Below are 26,277 nucleotides of genomic sequence, written 5' to 3' on the forward strand. Positions count from 1 at the left end.
TGTCTTTTTTAAGGAAAGTTTTGTCCTGATATATTGCTGGGTCATATGGTAGTTCTATATATAGTTTTCTAAGGTACCTCCCTACTGTTCTCCATAGTGATTGTACCAGCTCACATTCCCATCAGCAGTGCAGGAGGGTTCCCTTTTCTCCACACCCTCTCTAGCATTTGTTATTTGTGGACTTATTAATGATGGCCATTCTGACCAGTGTGAGGTGGTATCTCGTGGTAGGTTTTTTTTTTTTCTTTTCCTAGGGCCATACCCACGGCATATGGAGGTTCCCAGGCTAGGGGTCTAATTGGAGCCGTAACCTCCAACCTATACCAGATCCACAGCAACACCAGATCCAAGCCGAGTCTGTGACCTACAACACAGCTCATGGCAACACAAGCTCCTTAGCTCACTGAGCCAAGCCAGGGATTGAACCTGCAACCTCGTGGTTCCTAGTTGGATTCATTAACCACTGAGCCACAATGGAAACTCTTCGTGATAGTTTTGATTTGCATTTCTCTAATAATCAGTGATGTGGAGCATTTTTTCATGTGCTCATTGGCCATCTGTACATCTTCCTTGGACAAATCTTCTTAATCCATTCATGTTGATAGATATTTAGGTTGTTTCCAAGTCTTGGCTATTGCGAATAGTGCTTCAGTGAACATAGGGGTGCATGTATCTTTTTGAATTGTAGTTTTGTCCAGCTAACTCCTCCATTTTTAAGGACCCCCTGTGATTATTTTGGGCCACAAGACAATTAAGGATGATTTCCTCATCTTAAGGCCCATACTGTTAATCACATCTGCCAAGTCCTTTTTGGTGTAGAAGTTGACATATTCTCATATCCCAGGGATTAGGCTGTGGACCTCGGTGGAGGGCTGTTATTCCACTCAGACCACAGACATAGGCAAGGTGTGAATAAATGGGCGTGACTGTGTTATAGTAAAACTGTATTTACAGAAACAGTGGTGTCCCACAGGCCACAGCTTGCTGACCTACCTCAGAACCCAATGATGAACAATCTGCCCCCAACTCCAGTGAGGGCTTTTTTGCTCCCACAGCACTAAGAGATCCTGGATGCCATCGGTGTCTTTCAGAACAACTCAATTCTGACCCTCTCTACCCAGAGAGGGTGTCATATCTCACAAGTTAAGGGACCGCATAAGATCACCCTTCACTTCAGATGCCATTGAAAGTCTATGTTGTCACCTGGGCTTCTGACCTACTGGCTATAAATCAGAGGTTCCATGACCCCTTCCTCAGTTTGATTAATTTGCTAGAGCAGCTCATAGATCTTGGGAAACTGGCCTACTCACTAGACTACTGGCGTATTAAATGATATGAATCAACAGCCAGATGAAGAGATACATAGGGTGAGGTCCTGACCAAAGGAGCCATTGCCCATGTGGAGTTTGGGGCCTGACATGGTGGCACGTGGGTGTTGTGGTTCCCCAGCCCCCAGTCCTCTCCTTTGGTTTCTATGGGGGCTTCACTCTGTAAGCACGGTTGATAGAATCATTGGCCATTGGTGACTAATTCCCTCATTGGAAACTCTTCATGGTGGGCTCCTCTGGCAACCAGACCCCCTTCTCTGGGGGATTTTTAAAAATCACCTAATTCTCTGAAGTGATTTCAGGAACTGAGGATAGGAGACTAAATGTTAAGAAAAGATGCTCCTGTTGTTCTTATCCTTCAAGAAATCTCAAGGGTTTGGGGAGCTACGAACCGGGAACCATGGACAAAGACCAAATATGTATTTCTGATTATGATGATCATTTCTCTAAGTATTTTGTGCAGGGGGATAGTTTTGCTACAGGATCCAGGGAGAAGGTTCTGTGATCCAGTGTTTGAGAGACTCCGTGGGTGAGATCCTTCACTTGGTAAAGGCTCTGAGAAGTTCTGCTGTGAATAGGCCTGTTTAGTTTCATTTGGTGCCACCTTTTTCAAGCAATGTGACATTTTTCCCCTTGTAATACCCACTAGCATCCACAGATGTCAGATTCCCAGGAACATTCTCTGGGAAACCCTGGTTTTTCTCAGCACAGGACCTTGTGGGGAAGCTGCCTCCAGTCTCCTGATCTAAGGTCGGGACACCAGTCATGTCACTTGAGATTTGATTAGAGAAAGCATTTGGGCTTCATTAAAGTTCATTAAATGAGCCATCCAGTGTAATTTAGCTGAATAAAAATGGCTCAAATGGCTTTAACCCACACCCCCTTTTACAGCAATTTAATTGAGGGAAAAGCAAATACATCAATGATGTAGAAAAATATTTTTTGGCCTTCACGAGGAACATTGGGCAGCAGCACATGCTTCCTTGCCACGGGCGCTGAATTTAAGGGGTTGACTCAAGGGACCATGGGGGCTGGCAGCAGACCTTGGTAATGAGATGGCCTGGAGCTTCCTTCCTTCCCACTGGTTCAACCCCAGGAGATTGATGGCAGCCACCCTAACTGCCACTCATGGGGGGCTGCAGGCATCCCTGTGGGGGGCTGATGTGTACAAAGTCCCAAGCTCAAGGTCATGTGGTGTAAGGTCCATGGCTCTTGGAGTAGCAGGCAGTGGTCATCAGCCTCCTCCTTCTCCATGGTTTGTTCCTTTTCAGCAAACCCTTTGTCGGGTTGGTGCTCCATCAAAGAACTCCCCCTTCTTGACTTCCTCCAGATCCTGTAGCAATGTCAAAGGCGTTGCAGTGTGGCATGGCAGGGATTGTATTAGCTATCTCCAAGAAGACCGGGGAGATAGTTCTTTCGTGGGGAAAATAGGAAGGGGAGACATAGTGGCCAAGGGGGTGTCGGGTCTTCAGGAAGGAAGGATTGCATCTTTCAGATGCTACCATTGTGAATGGAGGAAGTAAGGTTTACAATATGAGGGTGGCAGCCTGCAAGCCACAGCCCTGGGAGCCTGTGAGAGTGGGTGGGGCTGGACCTGTGCTCTTGTCTGGGCAGCTGTGCTTGATGCTCTGAGTCTAGACGGGGATTCTTAGAACAGAGGTTTCTGTAAGCAGCAGTGTGGATCCACTAGGGAAAGTCAGTGGCTGAGGCCTTCACCACAAGGACACTGGGCACACCCCTGGGTCTGTGTCCTCTTGAAACCATCTTTTTTTTTTTTTTTTGTCTTTTATTTTTTCTTTTTAGGGCCATACCTGTGGCATATGCAAGTTCCCAGGCTAGGGGTCAAATCAGAGCTGTAGTGCCAGCCTACACCACAGCCATGCAACACCAGATTCGAGCCGTGTCTGTGACCTACACCATAGCTCATGGGAACACTGGATCCTCAACCCATTGAGCAAAGCCAGGGATCGAACCTGCAACCTCATGGATACTAGTCAGGTTCATTACTGCTGAGTCACAAAGGGAAATCATCATAACAATCTTTTGAAGGAGACTGATGTCTGCCTGGGGCGGCAGTGGAGGGCGGGGGCTGGCCAAAGGGAAGGAGGCCAGATTGAGTCTTAGTGGCTGGATCCTAATTGGGAAACTGGTTCCCTTGAGTGATAGGACATAGGCAGAGTGGAGGAGGAACAGGAAACCATGACTTGGTGGCTTTCAGGGCTCACAGCTAGGCAGCCACCGTGGCTGTCAGGCCTTGGGGCAGAAGAGAGGCTGAGGAAGGGGTACTAGTCTGCCAGGGCAAACATAACAGACACTGAAGACGGGGGACTGAAGCCACAGAGATTACTTCCTCACTGTTCTGGAGGCCAGTAGTCCAAGCTCAAGGTATTGGCAGGGGTCCCCTCTGACGCTCTCATCTTGGCTTGTAGAAGCTGACTTTTCCTCCCTGTGCCTTCATGGCATGCCCCTCTGTGCATGTCTGTGTCCTGATATTTTTTTAAGAACACCTGTCCTATCAGATTAAGGTTCATCTCAACGGACTCATTTAACCTTAATCACCTCCATCAAGGCTCTGTCTCTAAATACCAACACATTCTGAGGTCGTGAAGGTTCCAGCTTTAATATATGAATCTTGAGGCGAGTGCAGTCCCTAGCAGCAGAAGAGAAAACCCAGGTGGCAGAGACCGAGGAGATGCAGAGGTGGAGCTGAGTGGGAGCTGAGCTGCTCGGCAAAGACCTGCAGTGTGGACATGAACAGGGGATGCGGGTCTGAGCAGTGCGGGTGGGGGCAGGGACAGCGTGGCTCACAACCAGGGATGGGCGGGGCCCCCTGCCACCCACAGTCCCTTACCCACTCGGGTCCTAACGCGGCTCGTCCCCTGGGCCTGCCTCTGCTGATAGAAGAGAGGGCACTTCCAAGTGTCAGCCACACTCTTGACCTGGGAAATCCACAGAGTCTCCGTCTTCAGGATCACTTTATGGATGGAAACTGGTGTCTCCTTCTCAAGTGCCAGTCCCAGAAGACGGAGGCTCCGTGGCATGTCTGGGCAACAGAGGAGTCCCTGGTTGGCTTCTCTTGGCCACAGGGCCCTATCCTGGGTGACCCGCTTGTTGGACAGCAGGGTTCAAGGGGCAGAGGGTGACATTCTCCCATCCATGGGGCTCTGTCCTGCTGTGGTGGATGCCCCTTTGGGGGACTGAGGGACTGCTTACCATGCTCGCCACAGGGCTAATGCACAAGAGGCCGTCTCAGCCTGTCCTTCCTCAAGGTCAGAATTTGGCCACCTGTGTGTCTGACTCCCTGTTTCCAGAGCGCCTGGGAGCTGTGTTATCATTGCTCATTATTCTGCGCCCCCAGTCGAGGCCATCAGGGAGCCGGCAGTGCAGAACAAGGTGAATGGCTTTGTGTGGTATCTCAGATGAGGGATACAGGAGCCATGCATGGAGCTTGATTTGGGGAAAGTGTTTGATGCGTCATCTTGTTCACTGAATTATTTCCAGTGGTCAGGTGCCTTGGAAACTGGCCATCGACTCAAGCAAAAGTCAGAGATGGGTAATAATAAATGTGTTAGGGAGGAGGAGGCTTAGCTGCTTTGGGGCCCAGAGACAGGATGGTTCTTAATTAAACCTTTATCTGATGAGCAGGGTAACAGGCCCATCAATAACTGATGACAGGTGAATGAATACAGGTGAGGCATCAACTAGAAGGAAAATCAGGGGCAGTGAGTCCGGGAGGTACTTTGGTTAAAGCTAGTGTCTCAGCTTCCAAATTTGCCCTGCATGGTGAGTATTCATAAATGCCTCTGAGGGCAGGGTGGCCAGACATGTACCATGCTTGCCTTGTGGGGGTGTCTGTTTGCCTTACTTGTCTTTTGTGTGTTTGTTTATCCCCAGGGCTGGATGCTTCTACTATGTGTCTCTAGCAGGGAGCTGTGTACAGTTGCCCAGGTTGTACGCACTGCACCCCTCCTGGGACTTGTGCAGCACAGAGTCGCTTTCTCTGGAGACACACTCTGGGCTGTGTGTATGTGTACGTGGGTGTGTACATGTCTGTGTATTAGTTGCAAAGGTTCCTGAGTATGCCACCTGTTGCCTCTTGCCAGAGTCTTTATGTTAAAGCTACCTGTTCAGCTTTGGTCAGCAACCTCTGAGCCCCAGTTTCTTCATCTCCCTCATGGAGATAATAGCAATACCTGCCTTGTATGGTGGCTGCAAATATTAAGTGAGGTCATGGACGTAGATGTGCATAACACAGTAGCTGGTGCCTAGTAAACCCTCGGTGAGTGGCAGCTGCTGATTGTGGCAGTGTTGGTGGGAGCCCGGGTGGGACTGAGACAAAGAGAGGGTCTGAACTGCAGAAGGATAAGGTGATCTATTCACGTTGGGCAGTCAGGGAGAAGGGAGTGGGCATCGTGGACAGAACCGCTCCATCTGGCCGAAGAACTAGAGGCGTCAGAGGGCCCTTTCTCCTCCAGGAGTGGGGCTTGGCTGTCGGGGGAGGGGGTGTAGCTGCAGATGAGACACACTGGGAGAGCAGGACCCCCCTTACAGGTGTCCCAGTCCCCTCCCCTCTAACTTGTAATAAGGAGATAATGCTATTGCTTATTCTTTATTTGCCCAGAATGCCTGTTATTTTCTTTCTTTCAGAATCCAATTTTCTCTTGACATTTCTGCCTAATGTAGCAAAACATGACCTTTGTGAAAGGACGTTGCTGGCAGCCTGCTCCCTGCCTGGGGCCCCCAAGAAGTCCTGGCACACTCCCGGGCTGCTCCTCCCTGAGACATGGGCCTGGGCCCCCACTTCACCTGACGCTCCTGTGTCCCCCGGGGTGGGGGTGGAGGGTGTGTTTCCCAGGGCTCAGTGACCGCCTCTCACAGGAACTGGTGCTCAGCTTCGGAACAGGGGCCTTTGTTCCAGGCAGGTCTGGCGTCGGGCAGAGAGCTCCAGGCCCCTGGGCCTTGTCTGATTTCTGCTGCCATTGATGCTATTGTGTGTAGACAGTAAACCAGGAAAAGTCAAACAAAACAGGAAACGTCTACATGGATGGGTCCCTCACCTTTACTGAACCATCATAGAGACACATAGAGCAGTGCCGAAACCTGTGATCCTTGGCTCTGAGTTCCAGCTCTGGGTCCACTCACTAGTGTCAGGTCAGCGACTTTGATGAGGGTGTATGTTTGATCCCCTGCTCTTCCCTCCCAAGAGGGAGATGCTTACTGTCCTCAAGTAGCTGTCATTCAGGTCTATCCTCCTTTCCTTCTGATTAATGGGGGGATGAAGCAGTTGGGAATGAGACAGGCAATTGCTAGGCATTTTATAAACCTCAGCAGACGGATGGCTAGAGGTTGGTAGGTTTTTAGTGGGAGCTTCTGTTGTCGCAGCCTTGCAAGGGGAAGATGGGGATCTCCAGCCTGTGAGGATCTCCAACCCTGCAGGAGGGAGTGGGTGACAGTGCTCTCCTAGAGAGGCTGTGTGGGTGCAAGGACTCTGAAAGGAGAGAGTGTGACAGTAGACCTGGGGGACACCTACCTGGACACCTTCCCTTGCCTCTGGTCCCCAGCACCTTGAGAATGGAGTCTCTTCCCCCACCCCCAGTTATGGGCTGTCACCAGAGATAGAGCTGCCGTAGATGAGGAGGGGCAGCTCCATCCCTTAGGCTGTGCTCAGGTTTGAATGTCTGCTCCTAGGGTGAGCTGTCTACTCTCTGCGATCTCACCGCCTGAACTTTCCCCGTGAGCTCCAAATCCAGGCATCCAATAGGATGGTTCATTTCTCTCTTTGGAGATTCACAGGCATCTCAGATTTGGTATCTGCTCTTGATCCCCACACTGCTCCCCAGTTGATACCCTTTTGCAGCCTTCCTCTGCTCACTAAAGGACAACACTACTCTTCTGGTCACTCAGGTCTCTTTACCTCCTCTGCCCAGTCCTCTACAATAGAAGTTTGGGCAGCTCCACCACCCACACCCAGCTTGAATCCACCCACTTAACTGTCTCTGCTCCCTCTTCTTGCCTGGAATACTGCAACAGCTCCTAATTGTCCTGATGGCTTCGGATCTTGGCTGCCTATTTGAAAAAATGGTAATTAGATTATGCCACGCCCCTGGTTAAAACCATCCTGTGCCCTCTCATTGTTCCTTAAAATAAAATCTGACTTCTTTACATTGGCCAGCAAGGAGGGTATGGTGTCCCCCTCTCCTACTCATCCCAGACTACTCTTCTGCTTCCTTCCTCACTGGCCCCCTTTCCAGCCATTCTCACTCGTCTGGTCTCAGCTCTCACGTTCCCTTCTGGGAGGGCACTTCTGGAAGCATCTTCTCACGTAGTCCTCTCTCTCTCCTGCATCAGTTAACTTGCATCACTTTGGTTACACCCTTCCTTCTGCTCATCACAAACTGCACTTCTCTTGCTTATTCATTTGTCACATGAACATAAGTTCTGGAGAGATCTTATCTGCCATCCACCCCCTCCTTCCTTGGAGTAGCCTATATTTGGCTCTCAACAAATATTTGTTGTAGAAGTCCTCTAAATATAGGTGTACCTGGAAGCATATGCAAATGTGTATAAATAGGAGTCCATGTTTGCATTGATTACCTACATATTTAATAACCATAAATATACACGTGCTTGTGTGCATGTGGATAGACGTTTACCTAAGTGCAATTCTCACAGCTCTCCGTTGTCCTCAGCAGATGAGTACACGGTTCCTGGGGTGCCACTTCAGCTCTAACGACTCCAACTGCTGCCCTGAAGGGCTGTTATCACATCAAAAGTTGTTTGTTGAGCCTGGCAAAGTAATAACTGTGGGTGTGTTTCTTCTTTTATTCAGAAGACTAATGACTACTCCTTTTCCCCTGTACATCCTAATGAGAACAATTAAATAGCCATTAGGAGGAGAACAGAAGTGTGAACAAAAAGGCTGATATCTTGATCACTGATGGGCAGGTTTGCTCAGTGGAGAGACTGGCTTGAAGGAATTGTAGGTGATCTGCAGAGTTTTGTACTACTTGTGTCAGTAATAAGAATGTTGGTAACCGGGCACAATAGTTTCATTTATGCAAGGTGAACAAGTCCTCGATATCTATAGGACAGAGTAGCGCATAGTTAACAAGACTGTATTGTACTTAGAAATTTGGGAAGAGGGTGCATCTTATATCAGATGTTATTATCACCAAAAAAAAAAAAAAAAAAAAAAGCGGGAGGGAGGAAATTTTCGAGATGCCAGTTAAGTGTATGACACTATTTATGGTGATAGATTCACAGATGTGTATTTATCTTCAAACTCATCGACATATATATTAAATATGTACAGCTTTTTTGGTATGTTAATTATACCTCAATAATAAAAAAGAGAGGATAAATAAGGAGTTTGGGAGTAGCAGATACAAATTACTATATAAAACAGATAAACAGCAAAGTTCTACTGTACAGCACAGGGAACTATATTCAACACCTGTTATAAACCATAATGGAAAAGAATGTGAAAAAGGATATATATATTTCATATATATGAAACTGAATCACTTTGATGTATACCAGAAACTAACAAAACATTGTAACTCAACTATACTTCAATTTAAAAAAGGGAATACTTGCTGCTTATGCACCCTGAGAGTTCTCTGTCCTCCTATTGGGAGGGTGGCTTTAAAAAGGCTTTCTGAAATTTTATGGTGGTGAGAAGATATGGGAGAATGCACAATAAAATTTTATTTATTGATTTGATTAGATTTGTAAAAACCTTGCCCTTTAAAAAGTCTCAGCATCCTTTCCAAACCTGATCTGTGGCTTGACAACTGGCAGATACGTTGTTAGCTGAATGGAGCAAAGGAGGAGAACAACGAAACCAGGATCTTATGAGATGACCACACTCACTCCAGAGAGCATGCGTTATGCCAGATCATCCTTTAATTACCTTTTTATTTGTCAATCTTGCAGAAACCTGTCGAGTAACCGGCTCACCACACTCTCATGGCAGCTCTTCCAGACGCTGAGTCTTCGGGAATTGTAAGTTTGGTTTTGGAGACTGTCCAAGTCAGTGGAGTGGTGGTCAGAAGTTGGGTGGAGCCACCTGAGGCTAGGAATATACCTGTATACCTGAAGGGGCTTCTTGGGTTGGATGACATGGGTGTACCATGTTCAGTGAGAGCGAGCTACCAAATTCCTTAATTTCTTTTTTTTTAAATTGTTATGAATATTTTAACTTTATTTATTTATTTGGACACCCATGGCATTTGGAGTTCCTGGGCCAGGGATCACCTGTGACCTATACCACAGCTGTGGCAACACCGAATCCTTTAAACCCACTGTGTGTGTGGGCATGTGTCCCAGTGCTCCAGAGATGTCACTGATCCCATTGCACCACAGTGAGAACTCTGCCCTTGATTTCTGATGCTCTTTCTGGCACAATAATTTCAGAAGATAGCAATCTCATCTCTTAGCAAGACGTAGTTTTGTGATCTATTAGTAATTAGTTATAACCATATATATATTTATAATGATAAAGAATGATTTTCAATTTATAATAAATAACACTTGTAATATATAAATGGATTATTAGGTGTGCTTACATTTACATGACCTTTGATTTATCACAAGCATCATGAGAGGTAGGTATTATTATACCTCCCATATAAAATGTGTCTCTACACTTTGAGGTGAGGGTCCTGAGCTCCAGAAGGGCATGTGAGACACAGCCAAGATGGCATTTCTGGGGATTGGTAGAGCTAAGACTTGACCCCATGCATCTGATTTCAGATTGCATGTCTTGGAGTTCCCGTCGTGGCGCAGTGGTTAACGAATCCGACTAGGAATCATGAGGTTGCGGGTTCGGTCCCTGCCCTTGCTCAGTGGGTTAACGATCCGGCGTTGCCGTGAGCTGTGGTGTAGGTTGCAGACGCGGCTCGGATCCTGCGTTGCTGTGGCTCTGGTGTAGGCCAGTGGCTACAGCTCCGATTCAACCCCTAGCCTGGGAACCTCCATATGCCGCGGAAGCGACCCAAAAAATAGCAAAAAGACAAAAAAAAAACCCAAAAAAACAAAAAAAACAAAAAACAGATTGCATGTCTTTTCTACTCCTCATGATCTGTGTCCACCTATTGGCTTGGGGGTAGGCATCCCAGAGGGGCTAAGGCCATTTATTTAGCCTTACTACATTCCAAAGCTGATCAATGCACTCCTACCCCAGACAGCCATTTTGCACAAATGCATGTTGTATGGATGAGTGAAAGCTCATGACCACTGTGGAAAAAATAACTCATGTTGATGTGTTAATCATTGGGGTCATCTCTATTCATGAAGGATGGCATATTATGTTAAGGGAATGAATCAAAGAATAAATTAAAAAGAAATTGAGGCATGGATGGAGTTAGGGAGTCAGGATTCCAGAGATACAGCTTATGTGTGCTTCCTGTTACTTGGTGACTCAGATCCAAATCCACTGAATGCGGATTGCTTGCCTATCTTTACCAAGGGTCAGTGATTGGCCTTGGATCCCTGCCTATGCTGTTGGCCTTTTCAACTTGTTCTCCCTCCACCTAGGTAAGATCTGAGTTCAAGGATGAGTCATACCTTTTCTGACCAGTTGGGCAGAGAGGGGAATATTTATATCCCAATGCAGTCTTGTGTATACCCTACTCATCCTCATGGACCCAAGTGCCTGTGGGTCCATGCTTAAATATGATGCTTAAATGGGCCATTCCAGGGATGGGAAGTACAGAGATGGTCTCTTTGACAGCATAGCAGAGTTGAGAACAAGATAGCTGTGGGTTGCTCTCCTTCCTTAGGCTTTCGCCCTGCCCCTACCCCTCAACCAGGCTTCTCTTCTGCTATGAGCACAATAGGTATAGTGACCAGAATTCTTTAGGCATATAGGGCTGCCATCCAGATGTGCACCAATAAAAACTCCTACATGAGCTTGGGGAAAGGTAAATAGACAATTATTTGTTTATAAAACACTGAAAAATTAGACAAGGTCACAGACATTTCCATGTAGACTGTTACCCTTAATGCATGTCTTCATTCCCATCTTTATAGTTGGGAAAGACATTAGAGGTAAATTAACATGACTATTTCAATTACCACTAACACCGATTTCTGTGCCAGGCCCCATGCCAAGCAATCTATTGATTTATGTAGGTTATTTAACTTAATCCTTAAAACAATTCTCTCAGGTCAGAACAACTACTGTCACTGCACATTCAGGGACATGGGGGTACTTAGAAAACTTAAGTATCTTGGTTAAGGTCACCCATTAACTAAGTGGTGGCATAGGGACTCAAGATCTTGACCACTGTGCTCAGTCATCTCTCAACTTTTTCAGTCTGCTTTTAATCCAAGGATCTGTTCTACAATAATTTTCCCAAAAAATGCCTGATGGCAATTTTTTCTTACATTGTCCTAGAACTGACCAGCAGCCCTGCTGCAAGGGAGCTGACTAGGGGTGCTCTTTCTCAGGAGTCTGGCATTTGGTTCTCTAGGGACACTTGCCCCTTCCTTTGCAGGAGGCCAGGGACAGTGTCTCTCTGGGGACCATCTGGGTCTGCACTTGGCTGAGTTATTGAGAAAACGTTCAGTGTTCCTTCTAAAAAAATCACTGGATGAGAAATCAATGGTGTGCTGCCCTGGCGACCTGTTTCATGGAGTTTTAGAAACAGTTGTTTCATGGATATATATTTAAGGAAAATGTCAGATTTCTCCCAGAGGATCATGGGAGTCTGTGTTCGTCTTTGCCAGGATCAATACACCCGTGAGCCAGATGTGACTTACGGGGGAATGAAGACGTTCTCTCCCTGTGAGGCAGTGTGTGAGAGCCACCAGAACCAAGGAGGATTTTATTTCTGTCATATTGTTAAATAAGGAAAAAATTACATTGGAAAATAAAGAAGCCCCCCTCTGAGGAGCAGTTGCCCCAGTAGGGGTCCATTTTTTTGAGGAAGGATTGAATGTTAAGAGTGGAAAATTTATCTTTTGGCCGGAGGGGCCATGCCTTGGCTCTTAGCTGTGACTGTGATTAAAATCCAAACAATCCCGGTTCCTGGCAAATGGAACAGGGGGGAGTATTTTCTTGTCTGACTTCCTGATTAGTCCACATGGCACCATCTGCCATGAGCCCTCGAGCCCGCCAGGGATCTGCCCAAAGGAGCCTGTGGCTTGGGGTGTCGGGATGGGGCGGGCATTTCCAGGAAGAAAGAAGTTTGGCGTTAGAGGCCAGAGGACAATGGCCCTGCTCTCTGCGGCAGTGGATGGTCACAAGGGCAGAAGTGCGAGGCTTCAAGTGACTTTCTGTGGGAACAGAAGGAGCAGACTAGGGCAGTCAGCAATTTCTTAGCATGTTTTGTTCCATTGTTGAGGAGCTCTTGCTGCTCCAACCAGCCCCTGCTCTGATCCTTGCTATAAAAACAATGCTGTTGGGATTCCTCATCAGAAGGGCTGAGTGTCTAGGACTTTTCCAGTGGCAGAGAAGGAGAAAGAAGAGGCATGTACTGAATACCTAATGTATATGATATTCCATCTCTTCTCTCTTCTGCCCTTCCTACAAGGATAGTGTCCTTAAACTCAGACAAAGTGGGGACTGGAGGCTCGGCCAAGTGAAATAACTGGTTCGACATCCCATGGCAAGTAAATGGGAACCAGTATTGTGCTGACCAGCATTACAGCCACCCAGACCTGCTGCTTTCAAAGACCAACAACACAGCTCAGCAACACAGCCCGCAGGCTTTGCATCTCCTTCCAGAAGCCACTCTCAAGATGGCAGCTCCTCTGAGTGGCATCAAAGGGGAAAAAAAAGATTAGAATCTCAGAGCCTTTGCCACTGGCTGGGACTTCACTGGTTCCTTGTTTACTTTTGTGAGAGAAGAGTATGGTCTTGGCTGAGCATCTGGCCCATTACCTCTCATCCAACTGGGCTGTGTTCCTCTCCCTAGAACTGGAGGGATCTTTTGAGATGCCCTTCGGAGTAGCCAGCACTCTTTCAGTGGCACGGGTTGGAAGACATGTGAGTGGGCGTTGCACAGTGCTCCCTAAAGTTTCTGGTTATGGCAGGATGGTTTTTCCTTATAGAGAGGACTGGAACTTCAGTGCAAGGATCAAAAAGATTGTCTGAGGGATAAAGAATGAATTAGAAAGAAAAGAAGCTTAGATTTTGAATCCCATGGTATAACTTAGGCAAAGGCAAGAGACACTGGAGGATATGAACTCACAGCACAGAAACCTTCCAGAAATACCCTAAGGACCATTAGTGTATCTTGAACAGGCTTCTCTTAATACCCTGCGCACGCAGAGCAGACATGATTAAAATAGATTGGAATATTTCATTTTCTTAAAGCAAAATGATAATTGCCCCTGGTATAATTTGCAGATTTAATCGACTTGGTAAAATATTAACTAGGTATCAGGGACAGGCTTGGGCTGATCATGGCACTTTCCTTTCCCCATCCTGGCCCTGACCACTGACTCTCAAGGAAATCAGTGGACAATCATGATAATAATACTGTTATTATAATAATCATTTCCGGTCTCTTAATAGCCCCTTTTACTTCACACACCATATTAATATATATTATCTCTAATCTTCGTGATCACTTTGTGAAGAGGGAAGCTTGAGCACAATCACCCCATTTCACAGAAGTGAAAACAGCTGTGGAGAATTAAGTTACCTACTGTGTTCATTTCCTAGGGCTCCTTTAAGATATCACCCTGAATTTGGTGGCTTCAAGCAGCAGAAAATGACTCACTGGTCTGGAGGCTGGGAGTCCAAGGTATCAGCAGGCCTGCACGCCCTTCAGAGGTTCTAGGGAGAATCCCTCTTTGCCTCTTCCAGCCTCTGGTGGCTCCTGGGCTCCTTGGCCTGGGGCTGCACCTTCCATTTCTGCCTCCATCTTCACGTGGCCGCCTTCCCTGTCTCTGTCCTTGATCTCCCCCTCTTCTCTCTTAGAAGTGTACCAGTCACTGGATTTAGGGTCACCGTAAACCCAGAATGACCTCATCCCGACTTGATTATATCTATTTCCAAATAAGGTCACATTCACAGCTATTAGGCTTAGGACTCTGACACATTTATTTATTTCCTGGGGGTTGGGGAGGACTCTCTTCATCTCCTGTATTCACCCAAGGTGCTATAGTTGGCCCAACTCAGATATTTTGAGTGCATTTTCTCCCCCCCACCTTTGTTTTTGCTGTGCCCTCAGCATGTGGGATTTGCCGGGCCAGGGATAGAACCCTCTCCGCAGTTGTGACCTGTGCCACAGCAGTGGTAACTTGGGATCCTTAACCTGCTGCGCCACACAGGAGGTTCCTGTTTGGATGCTTTTTCTAGTATTGGACTGTGGGTGTCTCCAGATGCCCTTGGGGCGTGCTTTCTTCTGTGAAACAGACTTGGGTCACTTCCCTATTTGCCACCCCCTGGCCCTGAGGTTGCAGCACCAAAGCTGTGGAGGGAGGAGAAAACCAGCATGACTACTGGCAGGGATCAGCATTCTCTAAACACCCAGGCTTGGCCTCGGCTGTATGCAGAGACTCAGAGGGGCTGAGTTAATCCGCTGGGAGCCCTGAGGGCCCTGCGATTAGGCCCTGGGCCATCCTGGGGCCAGGGCTGGGTGTTGGTAAGCTTTGCCCCAAAGCAGCTGCTGCTGTATTATTCATGGGGCGCCTGCATTATTGATGGAGCAGGGGAGGGCTTGCCTTAGGCTCCTCGACTCTGCCCCTCAAGCCCTGGCAGAAGGCTCCTCTGCCGAGACCTGATGTGATGAGGAATGGGCAGCGTCATCTAGACCTGGGGCTCATCCTTCTCTGCTTCTGGTCCACCTCACTGTTTGATCCTCTTGCCAGGGTATAAAGGCCATGGTGGATTTGTTCAGTGAGATGCCCAGGCACCAGTGTCCCGAGACTCCAAACACTTTCTTGCCATGTGTGTGTCTTGCTGTCTAGGAGCAAAGGCCAGAGGGCTGGGGAACAACTCAAGGTTCTCCTGCAGTTTCCAGGAGACTCTAGATTGGAGGAAAGGACCAGGTCTTCTGTTGGATCAGGTCCTGGAGGAAAAAGATGGAAGGAAACAAACAAGCCATCAGCGTGCACACGCCTGGCAGGGTCTTAGAAGGGTCCTAAGTGTCTCATCAGATTCTCCCTCCAGCGCTGTCCACCTTTCTGTGGGACCCCTGAGATGCTGGGATACGCAGCCGGGCAGGCTCAGACAAGAGGCAGAACTGAATAAAGCATGTGGTGTAAAGCAGCCCTGCCAGGCCTCTCACTTGTATAGTATTTTCCAGCCAGGTGGATAGTTTGTATTTTTACAACTACTTAATAATGAATGACCACATCTTGTCAAGTAAGCATCTGGGAAAATCCAGGCTGACCTCGTTCAGTTTGCATATATTCCAGCATCCAGACCCTCAGGACCTTCCAAATGGGCGGCCAGGCCTTTCCTCGTAGCCCCGCTGCAGGAATCGAGACTGAGGCTCTGCCTCCCTTTCCCCCACATTCGCTGGGCGGTGAATTTGACCTTCTGTGTTTCCTGAGGAAGCCATCGATATCCATTTCCCCACGCCTCCTCCTTGTCCTGAGGGTCAAAGGGAGTGAGGCATGTAAGGCATTCAGCATAGTATTGGATCCAAAGTTAATGCGGTGCAAATATTCTTATCTATCTATATTTTTATTACTTCTCTCTCATTTTCTGCTGTCTACCTTTCCCCTCTCTGTCTTATTCCTCAACTGCAGAGGCATCTTGCCTTAACCCCAGGGCAAATCACTGCAAGGGTCTTGGATCTCATACCTCACTGTCCTGCTCCAGGACCTCACCCCACCCCCACCCCTGGCCCTGCCCTGACCCCGTTCCTAATATATTTACCTTCTTCCCTTCCACTGCTTTCTTCTCTTTGTTTTTAACCAAAGACACTTCTCTCTTCCATTGACTTCCTCTCCCCTGGAATTTAAAAACTTGGGGTCATCTTTTACTTTTTCTTTCCTTTTTTTTTTTTTTAAAAGAAGTATAGTTGATTTACAATGTTATGTTAGTTTCAGGTGTATAGCAAATATATATATATATACACAATTCATTTTCAGATTCTTTTCCCTTATAGGTTATTACAAAATATTGAGTGTAGTTACCTGTACTATACAGTAGGACCTTATTGTTTCTCTATTTTATATACAGTAGCGTGTATCTGTTAATCCTAAACTCCTAATTTATCCATCCCTCCCCCTTTCCCCTTTGGTACCCATAAGTTTCGTTTCTTTTCTTTTCTTTTCTTTTTTTGACTTTTCTAGGGCCGTTCCTGCTGCATATGGAGGTTCCCAGGCTAGGGGTCCAATCGGAGCTGTAGCCACCAGCCTACGCCAGAGCCACAGCTACGCCGGATCCGAGCTGCGTCTGTGACCTACACCACAGCTCACAGCAATGCCAGATCCTTAATCCACTGAGCAAGGGCAGGGATCGAACCCGCAACCTCATGGTTCCTAGTCGGATTCGTTAACCACTGTGCCACGACGGGAACTCCCCATAAGTTTATTTTCTATGTCTGTGGATTTATTTCTGTTTTATAAATAAGTTCATTTGTTTCATTTTTTTTAAGATTCCACATATAAGTGATATCATATGGTATTTGTCTTTTTCTGTCTGACTTCCTTCACTTAGTATGATAATCTCTAGATCCATTCATGTTGCTGCAAATTCTTTTTAAGGCTGAGTAATAGTCCATTGTATATATGTACCACATCTTCTTTATCCATTCCTCTGTCAATGGACATTTAGGTTGTTTCCATGCCTTGGCTATTGTACATAGTGCTGCTATGGAGTGTGTGTATCTTTGCAAATTAGAGTTTTTCTCCAGCAATGGGATTGCTTGATCATATGGTAGTTCTATTTTTAGCTTTTTAAGGAACCTCCATACTGTTCTCCATAGTGGCTACACCCATTTACATTCCCACCAAGAGTGTAGGAGGGTTTCCTTTTCTTCTATTTCCAATGAGGCACCAAACACCTCCTATCTTCCTTTATAATGTTGCATCATCTCCAATTTTTACCTCTCTTTTCCAGGCTCTTTTTAACTCAGCTGCAGTTTTCACATGGTAGTCCTGGGTCCCCTGAGGATCCCCAAGATCCTTGCAGGGAGACCACAGGGTTAAATCTATTTTCATAATAACACTAACACAATATTTGCCTTTTTCACCCCCATGTGCAGTGGAGTTTCCCAGAGGCCACGTGACATATGTTAAAGATCATTCCTATGATGATTGATGGCGTTTGTGCCAATGCATTCTTATGTTTTAAATTTTTTTAGTTTTAATTTCTAATATGATAAATTGTGGTAGTTATATTTCACCTAAACAGTACTTGGAGGCCCTTGGTCATTTTTTAAGAGTGAAAAGGGTTCTGAGACCACAGTGAGAGCACTGGCCTGGAGCCTACCAGGCCAGGTGGTGCCTGTGTGTGAGTGGGTGGACAGAGCCCTGGGCCAGGGGCCAGGTCTAGTCAAGGACTGCAGGCGTGATCCCATCCCTCACTCATCCCTTGGCTGGGTGCTTTGAGACATGCTCAGACCTCACACTGCTCATAGTGACCCTGTGTTTATAAGACTTCCTCACCAGCCTGCCAGTCTCCTGCTCTCCTCCTCTCTGGCTTATCTTGCTCAGCATTGCAGGATTACTCTTCTTACAGCTTTGTTCGCATTATCCTCTAACGACAAGGGCCTCGGTGGTCCCCAGTGTCTCCTGGATGCATTTCAAGCTTTCTGATGTGATAGTAAAAGCCCTGCACCATCTGGCTTCCACTCACCCTTCCAGCTTTATTTCTCAACTTTGTGCTCCTGACACAAACTCTCTGCTGAGGCTCCACCTTTCTTTCCTGTTCCCCAGCCCAGCCCAAGACATCCCCTCTAACTGTCCCCTGGTGTCTCCTTCCTTAGGGCCTGAAGTCGGGGGCCCTGCTTACTTGCTTCCCATGTAGCAATGTCTTGAATGATAGATGGCAGGGAAAGCGCATGGATTTTGGAGTCCAACAGGCTGAGGTTTGAAGCCCTGCTTTGTCGCACACCAGCAGAGGGTCCCTGAGCATGTGACTTGACCCCACCAAATATAAGAGGGGGTCCCTCATCCTTATGATGACAAGACTGGCTATCTCCTTGCTTGATAAAGGTTAGTGCCATGTCCTTTGCTGCTTGTGGAATACAAAGAATAGTCACAGGCACTTTTAGAGCAAGAGGATAACATGCAGGGCTGTTTGCACATTTGACTAGCGTTGTCCTATTAGCTGAAAAACACGGATTCCTCCCTGAGGGGCCTTACTTTTTTTCTGAAAGCTGGTCAGTGCTGATGCATACTTCACTACTTTGGAATTTTCCAGTTGTCAAAATATTCTGGGTCTTAGTGCAGTTTCCCAAGTGCCCCTCCCTCTGGGCACCAACAGAGTCATCCCCTTCCTGGTCCAGAAAGAGATCTGTGCATTCCAACTTATCAGGTGCCCTTGACATTAGGACTTTCACATCAGGAAAGCCCTTCAGTTATCCGCCTGATGACATAACTTCCTTCTAGAGAGGAGGGGACTTGTTCTAAGTCACCAGGAAACCAAGTGAAAGAGGAGGGCCCTGAACTTGAATCTTTCTCCATCAGACATTCTTCTTCACCAGGACAAGGGCTCCTGGAAAATAGGGACAGATTATTCATTTTTATATCAACAACACTCAATCCACAGCCAGACATGGGATAGGGGAAGAGTTGTTTATTGAGGATTGTGTTGAATTTATGAAGGAAGAAATTTGGTTCCAAGATGGGCTTTGAGAAGATATTGGAAACAGCTACCCACCTTCTCCCCAGGGAGAATAACTCCTGCCTGCCTTCCTTCTCTCCTTCCTTCTTCCTTTTATTCATTCAGCAGGTATTTATGTGCTAGGCTCAGTTATAGGTACTGGGGATACAGCATTGAACCTAATAGGCAATGTCTCTGACTTTGATGGAACTTAATTTGTATTTTGGGAGATAAACAAGCAAGCAAATAAATATTTGATGTGATGCTTGGCAGTGACAAATACTTGAAAGGAGAAAATAGGGCAACAGACTGGGGAGAGTAGGGCAGGAGTTGGTGGTAGTGTCTTATGGTGTGTGGTGGGGATCGGAGAAAGGACATATGATTCTTTAATGAAGCGATGGAGCCAATCTAGTGGCTCAAATCTGGCGGCTATGTCCTGGGTCAAAACTCTGTAGGAAGAATGGACAACAAGTGCAAAAGCCCTGAGGCAAGAGCTTGCAGATCCTCCCAGTGAACTTGTTGCACATCGAGGTCAGTTGGCTGAGGAAGAGGAGGGGAGGGTGAGGTAGGTGATGAGATCAGAGAGGCAGTGGAGGGTGGTGCAGATTCCTCAGGCCTTTGACACTGACTTCAGTGAGTTGGGAGTCTGCTGGAGCCTTCTGAGAAGAGGAACGTCTCAAGCTGATGTGTTTCAAAGGCCTCTTTGCCAAGCGAGTTCAGCAGAGTTTACTTAAAAAAAATGACTTTATTAGTTTAAAAACTAAATAAATTCATGGACTTATGTAAGTACTTTTTTCTTCTTTGGAGACCTTGCTAAACCCCTTCTCTCCTTTAGTCCCAAGGAGCAGGTGGGGGCCCTTGGCTTCACAGCCTGAGGGGGAGACTGGTCACCTTCGGCTCAGGAGTTCCCTTCCCTTGCTTCTTGCCCACAGGAGATTGGAGCAGAACTTCTTCAACTGCAGCTGTGACATCCGCTGGATGCAGCTGTGGCAGGAGCAGGGGGAGGCCAAGCTGAACAGCCAGAGCCTCTATTGCATCAGTGCCGATGGCTCCCAGCTCCCCCTCTTCCGCATGAACATTAGCCAGTGTGGTGAGTGAGCCGCCCTCACAGAGGGGCGCACAGAGAATCCCTGACACCTGCAGACGCTGCTGCCATCAGCCCTGAAAACCAGGGCCTGCCTTTCCCAGCTGCCCTCCCTCCCTAGAACTCTGCACTGAGGGCAGGTCTGGCTCACCTCTCATTAGTCATCCTGTCCCTTCATGAGCCAGCCGTGGGAAGACTGGTTCCAGGGATGTTGAAAGGGGTTAAGTGGACCAGAGTCCTTTCTTTCTGTGAGTTCCTTGTCAACCAGGCCTGAAGGGTAGTGTATGTACAGGTGTGGGCGCTGGATCCTGTCTGGACCTCCTGTATCAGGAGCACCTAAGGTGCTTTGAGAGAAGCAGACATCTGGGCCCAACCACACACTTAACAAGAGAGTAGAATGTCTGGGGATGAGCAGGGAAGTCTGAATTTCTAGCAAGCTCCCTGTAGAAGTCTGAAGCAGACCAAAGTTTTGAGAAACAGTGCCTGAAGTGGAAGATGCACTTGACTTCAGTGCTAGAACTGAATGGACAAAGTTTTGTTAGTAAGTGTTTGCCTGTCTTTTCACCCACCCTGTCCTCCCTGCCAGACCTTCCTGAGATCAGTGTGAGCCACGTCAATCTGACCGTTCGGGAGGGTGACAATGCTGTTGTCACCTGCAATGGCTCTGGATCACCCCTGCCCGACGTGGACTGGATCGTCACTGGACTGCAGTCCATCAACACCCACCAGGTAGGTGTCCTATGTTTAGGCCCCAACACCTCTCAGTTTTAATGAGTTAAATCATGAATAGAAGCAAGAGGTGTGAACCTAAGGAAGAAGAAGAGGGAAAGTTCATGGTCCTGTCTCTATAGGAATAAACACACAGCCTGGGATTCTACCCAGCTGCAACATTTTCTAGCCAGCCTGATCTGAAATATGCTAGTAAACATCTCTGTACCTTACTTTCCCTCATCTGTGAAATAGGTATAATGCTACCATTCACCTTATAGGATCAGTGTAAGTGAAACCTATGTTCTTGACTATAGAGAGCTCAGCCCTTGATCAATGTGCCTTCACTGGAAGGGCCTCCTTCACCTTCTTCGCAGCTTTCCTTTTGTTTGGGGGTTAGGTGGGGGAGCCGCCCTTGCAGAAACTATTTGATTGTCTTTTTTTTTTTTTTTGGTACCATCATCTAATTTTTCTTTGTTTATCTTTTTAAAATTTTTCGTCATGATAAAATATACATAACTTAAAATTTACAATCTTTTTTGTTTGTTTTTCCATATGCACCTGCAGCATATGGAAGTTCCCAGGCTAGGTAGGGATCAAATCTGAGCTATGGCCTCTGCCACAGCCACAGGAATGGGGGATCCGAGTTGCATCTGCCACCTACACCATAGCTCACGGCAACGCTGGATCCTTTAACCTACTGAGCAAGGCTGGGGATTGAACCCATGTCCTCATGGATACCAGTTGGGTTCATTACAGCTGAGCCATGATAGGAACTCCAAAATTTATAATCTTAAACATATTTTTTAGTTCTTATCAAATGTTAGCTATATTGTCCATGTTGCACAATACATCCCTGTTGCTTATTTTATGCACATGATTGTTGTCTTTTTTATGGGGCTTTTAGACAAATCTGAATTGGACCAACGTACACGCCATCAACCTGACACTGGTCAATGTGACGAGTGAGGACAACGGCTTCACCCTGACGTGCATTGCAGAGAACGTGGTGGGCATGAGCAATGCCAGCGTCGCCCTCACTGTTCACTGTGAGTGGACACCATTGTGGAGGGTGGCTGTGGACCTGGGGATGTCAGCAAGGAGATGGGGGCCAGGTGAAGCCACAGCAATAGGCCTGGTCTACCAGGAGGGGCAGAAAGAGTCTCATAGGGCAGGGCTGAGCAGGTTAGCCCTTGGCTAGTGACCCCAGAAAGGGCGTCCCTGTCTCTTAATTTGCCTCCAAGGCAGCGATGCCTTCACTCTGGAGCTGGCCCAAGTCTGCCTTCTGTAACCTCTAAGAGTTCGTGCAAGGCACCCCTGCAGCTGTGGCAGGTTCCGGGAGCCTGGGTGAAGATGGCCATCTCTTCCATTCTTTGGGTTGGTGCTGGGGGAGCTCCATCCTTACTGAGCTGTGTGGGGAAGCTTTGGGATTCCCACTCCAGTTTCTGGAAGGCCACTCTGGGACACAGTGGGCTCTGTGTTCTGGGCTTTAACTGGCCTCTCCCTGCAGACCCCCCACGAGTGGTGAGCCTGGAGGAGCCAGAGCTGCGCCTGGAACACTGCATCGAGTTTGTGGTGCGTGGCAACCCGCCGCCCACGCTGCACTGGCTGCACAACGGGCAGCCGCTGCGTGAGTCCAAGATCACCCACGTGGAGTACTACCAGGAGGGCGAGGTCTCCGAGGGCTGCCTGCTCTTCAACAAGCCCACCCACTACAACAATGGCAACTACACACTCATCGCCAAGAACCCCTTGGGCACAGCCAACCAGACCATCAATGGCCACTTCCTCAAGGAGCCTTTTCCAGGTGAGCGCAGGGTGTGGTGGCTGATTCCTTCAGGGAGCTCAGGGGGTGGGTCGGGATGGCTTGAGAGGCACAGAAGCATGAATCATGAATCCTCATGGGCAACCACACACACAGGCAGAACACATTCAGCACTGTCAGCCTTTTGGGTAAACTAGACAAAGTCTCTGTTTTCCCATAGCTGTCACAGTGAAAACCAGGAGCCCCTCAAAAACACAGTTGTGCATATAAAGGTGTTATGGTAAAGAAAAGGGGGCTTGAGAGTTGGGCGAGAGTGGGAGAGAATCTGGACCCAGGCCTTTATTTGTTGGGAGACTCTGGACATGATCGTTGCCTCAATTCCCCATCCGTGAAATGGGCATGATTGCACTGCTTCCACGAGAGTTTTTTAAGTGACTCAAAGGAGACAAAGCACATGTCACAGGCTATAGCTCTGATGGTTTGATGACCTTCTATGGCAAGGAGCTTCAGGGCCCATCTGGTTCAACCTCACATTTAACAGATGCATGAACAGAACTTCTTTCCATTTGCCAGACAGTAGCAAGGCCTTTCCTGGGGTCCTGGCTTCCGGGTCTGTGGCTCCTTTTCCTCTCTATCTCTGGGGTGGGCTGGGGGGTGGAGGTACTTGATGCTGTCAGCCTGTGATGCTGCTGAAGTCAAGTGGCTTCAGAAGGTATTCCTTGAAGTAAGAAAGAACTTCGAATATTTGGGAGGAGATCCTTTCTTTGTCTGGGCTGGAATACTTCAGATACCTTACTGAAGTAGGAGGAGAAGAAAACACCTCAAGAGTTTAGTGGAAGTGGTTGCAGCATTTCTTGGTGGTGGTTTCAGCAGCTGATAAGTTTCGGTCAGTGAAGCCATGTGTCTTTGATGACCTTGGTGATTTCTGCTGGGTACAGGCTGGGTAATCTCTTGGACTTCAATTCTTAGAAATCTGGGGTTCTTCTTTTGAAAGCTTTTATTGGAATATGGTTGAGTTGGAATGTTGTGTTCATTTCAGGTGTACAGCAAAGTGAACCAGTTATACATATACATATGTCCATTCCTTTTCAGCATCTGTGGTTCTAATGAGATAAGGGGGGATATAAAGACTGATATTAAACACATTTGCACACACACATATGCACATACACACACTCAGAAAGGTGGGGGATAGTGAGAGCCAGCACCATGCAGCCTCCCTTATGTGAAGGAGACTTCACGGCATGCAAATAACCAGGGGGTAGTGGGTCTAAAAGGCCTTTTTAATTGCAGTACAAGGAAACTGGAATCTTTGAGGCTTTGAGAGAATCTCTGGAGAGATGAGGCTCCTGGGAAGCTAAATTCTTGCCACTCTTGCCACTGAGGTCTGGGGCGGGGGGTCCCTCAGGAGAGGCCTGAGAACGTGCTTCCATTTGAGACCCTGAAGTCCCACATGGCCCAGTATTTCCAACATCATTCCCAGTGTGCCCAGATAAAGGCCTCAGGACACTGCCCGATGTGGGCAACCCTGGGCTTTTTAGGAGCTGGAAGAGTCTTGGCTAGCACTGTAGAAGCAGCAGCTTTTAGATGCAGGGGTACTTTGCTCTGATGGGTCACGGTCAGGCTAGACCTTGTTGGCATAAGGGCTGGGGTGGCCCTTTGCCCTGCTTGTGCCCATCTGGTGATTAGAGAATGGACTCAGTTTTTAAAGAGGAGACTCTGTCCTCCCTGGTGGGCAAGGAATGAAGGCCCCTGAAGTAATGCTTCTGTTTCTAAAGGGAAGCTCAGGGGTCTGGAGAGAGTGGAGAGACCTAGGGTGTTTGGGGGGAGGCCCACTGGCCCCTCCAGACAGAGGGCGCCCTGTCCGCGGGGCATCAGGAGCAGTGGGGTGGCACAGCGGGCACGGCTTTTCCTTTGGCCTCCCTCGCCTTGGGAGGGGAGCGGCTTTCCGCATCCTCCCAACCGTACAGTCACCTCCTCCATCCCCAGGAGACACAGCAGCCCTTCCTCCTCATCTCTGAAGACCCATCACCTTACCTACTCTGCTCAGGACAGTCGTCCTCAGCATGGTTCCCAACCAGTAGCATCAGTGTTGCAGGCTGAGTTAGAGCATGAGTTCTTCAGGCCCACCCAGACCCAGTGAATAGGATACCTGGGTTTTCCGGGGCGGTGTGGGGGGTTACCCAGCAGTCTCGGTTGTAACAAGCCGATGCAGGCGGCAGACGCGCCTTCATTTGCCATCTGCTGCAGGTGGGGTAGCGTTTGGCAGAATCTGGCCTGTGGAGGCAGGAGGGAGGGTAGAATCAGTCAGAGGAGCTGGAAGGAGAATGGCCCACCTGAAGGGCATTCCTTAGACCTGTCTATACCCTGCCAGGGCCATCCCTGTGTGTAGGCTTGTTTGCTGTATGAGCTTAAAGGAATCAATGGATGATGAAAGGGCGGTGATAGGGTAAAGACAGGCCAGTTGTGTCAAGTGACAAAATCTGTAGGCATTCAGCAGAGTAAATTGTCCAGAGGAGCAGGCAGTAAGCTTTGCACCTGCCGAGCCTTGGGTACAAAGGCTGTCTATGGACTCCGCTCTTCTCTTGCTGTGATGGTGTGGGGATGTCATATTTGTCACATGTACCCTGCTCGCTCCTGGGCAGCAAAGCATAAAGATAAAGAGCAGGGGTTCTCAGATCAGACAGACTGAGGTACACATCCCATCTGTGGCCCCACCAGACAAGAGGGCTTGTTTCCGAGAATACTGCTGAGCATGTGATGGGCATGAGTGAAGGACGATCACTACTCAGTGTCTGTTTCTTCATCTGTGAAATGGGAAAGGTCACTGCAGCTCCCGCCTAGATTTCCCTGAGGATGAAGTGATGTCTGAAGTGATGTTTAGCTCTGTGTCCAGCCAGAGGACAGTCTCCTCTGGCATTGGCTCTGACTGGGGTTCTTGAGATGGAGCGATTTGAGCTTAGGAATCCTAGAACCAGGAGTCACTCTGGTTAAGCAGGGGAATTCTGACAGTCTTTATGCCAGGGTAGCAGTTAAAGTCACAGTGCCAGGGTTCAAATTCTCACTCAGTTGCTTATCTGCTCTGTGATTTCAGGCAAATTACTCAATCCCCCACTTCTGCTTTAAAGTTTGTGATGAGGATTAATTCACATACAGTGGATCAGTCCACCTAAAGTATTTCCCACAGTGTTTGGCACGGAGTAGGCACAGAATTACTCTTTGTTTTTTATTAAAAAGAAACACCTGGGATTTCCCTTTGCAGCTCAGTGTTTAACGAACCCGACTAATGTCCATGAAGATGCAGGTTTGATCCCAGTGGGTTAAGGATCCAGCATTGCTGTGAGCTGTGATGTAGTTTGCAGACGTGGCTTGGATCCCCCATTCCTGTGGCTGTGGTTCAGCCCCTAGCCTGGGAACTTACATGTGCCTCAGGTGTGGCCCTAAAAACCAAAAAAAAAAAAAAAAAAAATAAGAGGAAAGAAAAGAAAGAGAAGAAGTGAAAAAGAAACACCTGTGGGCAACTGAAAAGGGATTTGTTTGGGAGTGAAAAATGCAGAGCTCTGAAGGTGAGGGTATCCTTTCCTGACTGTTCATGGGCCTGGGACCCATGGGAGAGATTTAGCTGGACTGAATATATTCAGGGGAGAGGTCTGCACAT

General features: G+C 47.8%; 1 protein-coding gene across 5 annotated transcripts in view; it reads left to right on the top strand.

Moving 5' to 3' along the window:
* The window catches only part of NTRK3 (neurotrophic receptor tyrosine kinase 3), a 406,414-nt gene that overhangs the window by 104,108 nt on the left and 276,029 nt on the right, over positions 1–26,277 (top strand). For all 5 annotated transcript variants that reach the window (XM_021083214.1, NM_214271.2, XM_021083220.1 and 2 more), the window contains 5 exon segments: positions 9,264–9,332; positions 19,995–20,152; positions 20,733–20,875; positions 21,762–21,903; positions 22,365–22,661. In XM_021083214.1, coding sequence (XP_020938873.1) covers positions 9,264–9,332; positions 19,995–20,152; positions 20,733–20,875; positions 21,762–21,903; positions 22,365–22,661 — 809 coding nt within the window.

The sequence above is a fragment of the Sus scrofa genome, chromosome 1, assembly GCF_000003025.6.
Source record: "Sus scrofa isolate TJ Tabasco breed Duroc chromosome 1, Sscrofa11.1, whole genome shotgun sequence".
Taxonomy (NCBI): Eukaryota; Metazoa; Chordata; class Mammalia; order Artiodactyla; family Suidae; genus Sus; species Sus scrofa.